The sequence below is a fragment of the Triticum aestivum genome, chromosome 7D (assembly GCF_018294505.1).
Source record: "Triticum aestivum cultivar Chinese Spring chromosome 7D, IWGSC CS RefSeq v2.1, whole genome shotgun sequence".
NCBI lineage: Eukaryota > Viridiplantae > Streptophyta > Magnoliopsida > Poales > Poaceae > Triticum > Triticum aestivum.
In genome coordinates, this window is record NC_057814.1 from 314387001 (window position 1) to 314389171 (window position 2171).

A 2171-nucleotide genomic window follows, 5' to 3' on the forward strand; every position below is an offset into this window, starting at 1 on the left:
ACCATGGCTGCAATCTTGGGGTGTATTTAGATGAACAGGAACCGCATGATGTTCGACAAGATGCGGTCATCAAATGAGGATCTTCGGCACATGATCATTGATCACCTCAACCTGGGTACAGTTTGCTGCCCCCGTCATCTTGATCCTTCCCCCACCAACCTCTTGATCCTTCCCCCATCAACCTCTGGTGTGCCACCCTTGTTTGAGTGTGTTACACCGCTCATGTTGTGGCGCGCTTGTTTACCTCCCCACCGAGGGACACTGTGTGCGCGCATAAGTGTGTCCCACCGCGGCTGTGTGTGTATACGTAATTGCATGTGTTTCCAGCCTTTCTAGTAATGGAATTTAAATGGGCAATCTCCCTCCATTGTCTTCGCTCAAAAAAAAGAACCCAAATGATAAGTGCCACACATGTGGCATGAAGCACTCCGGCCCTGGCATTTTTTGCAACTAAATTTACCATCCGAAAAGAAAAAAAACCGAAACTTGCCATCCGAAAAGAAAGTTGACATGCTTGACAACTAAAGTTGTCATCCTCGCGTCACTAAACTTGCCATAGAAAACATTCGGAGTTGCCATGTGTTTGTGCCACACGTGTGACACTTATTAGGGTCCAAAAAGAATACTGCCTCCATTCTAAAATATATGACGTTTTGGTAGGCTAGTCATATATTCTACTCCCTCCGTTCCTAAATATAAGTCTTTTTAGACATTTCAAATGGATTACAACATACGGATGTATGTAGACATATTTTAGAGTGTAGATTCACTCATTTTGCTCCGTATGTAGTCACTTGTTGGAATCTCTAAAAAGACTTATATTTGGGAACGGAGGGAGTAGAACGGAGGTAGTATAAGTTAGCCGGCAAGCTTCAGCGAGTTGAAATCGTCATTGTTGTTGAATTGCAGTATACAGATGTGCCTGCAAACAATAGTGTAACACACTTCCAACTCATGAATCCGAAGAAAGTTTTACACGTTACCAAACTGTTTGAACCATTAACATAATCCACGGCTTCTAGCCATAAGTTACACGGCTAGCTATCATGAAAGTAATAGTCAAATTTAAACATTTCTAGAGAAATTCGAAATAAATATTCGATTCTACAACAATTAAATCTAAAGCAAGCAGCAAGCAGCAGAAGAGAAGACATCCACCATGCTGGACTTACGAGGAGAAAAGGGTGGATGAGCGACCATGGAAACCGCTTCTCGTACCGCACCACGGCCGTCTGCAGCTTGCCGCCACCCCCTCCCACCGAGAGGTCCCCGGACATCGGGCGGCGGTACCGGAGGTAATCCGCAATGGAGCTGCTCGCGGCGAACCGCTCCGCCCCGTCCGTCGCCGCGGCGAACGGTAGCAGAACGCGGCGGTGCCGGTGCCGGCGCCGCGCGAGGGTGGGAAAGGCGGCGAAGGAGGTGGAATACGCGGCTGGTGCTGTGGAGAGCATGGCAAGCGCCGGGTTAGCTAAGGCTAGGGTTCGGATGGGAGCGTGTGTGTATAATGGTCCTCACGGAAGGAGTGGGCGAGCACGGAGCTGAGGTTTCCCCGAGGATTGGCTTGGTCTCTCGTACGCGTCCTCACTGAGCGCGAGGCCCGATGGACTGCTGACGTCACAGTCCTTCCCTTCGAGCTGAGCAGTGCGCGTGCGGATGGCTCGCTATCGGCCACGATTCCCTCGGCGGGACAAGCTAAGGGCCAGTTATTTTCGGCGATTCTCTCAGAATCATCCCTCCCAGTTTTTCCAAAATCGCCACTTCATTTTTTTTTACAATCCTAGTTAATTATACGATTAACTAGGATTGTAAAAAATATATGAAGTAACGATTTTGGGGAAAGCTGAGGTGGGAGGCGATTCTCGGAGAATCACCCAAAAGAACTGGCTTAAGGCCAACTCCAAGGAGCCGAATACTTCACCCGCATCCGTTTGAAGATAAACAGACACAAAACGCAACTCAACACGTGGAGCAAATATACAAGCATCCATTTTTTGTTCACTTTCGACCTCGTTTCCCAATCAAATTTGGGCCGCATTTGCATTGAAACGGGCACGTGGGGACAGAGGGATGCATGCCCTTGTCCTCTCCTGGTCCGCCCGTCAGCGACACAGATGGCCTTTTTTCTATTCCCCTCCTCCCTCGAGTCCCCGCCCCCTCCCTCCAGTCCCCAC

At 49.1% G+C, this 2171-nt stretch overlaps 1 protein-coding gene across 1 annotated transcript in view; it reads right to left on the bottom strand.

Moving 5' to 3' along the window:
- Positions 1 to 1566, bottom strand: part of LOC123167999 (uncharacterized) — a 23537-nt gene extending 21971 nt beyond the window's left edge. Inside the window, exon 1 of the mRNA XM_044585862.1 lies at positions 1173 to 1566. Coding sequence (XP_044441797.1) covers positions 1173 to 1451 — 279 coding nt within the window. The 5' untranslated portion in view covers positions 1452 to 1566. The remainder of the gene's footprint in view (positions 1 to 1172) is intronic.
- Positions 1567 to 2171: the final 605 nt, after the last annotated feature.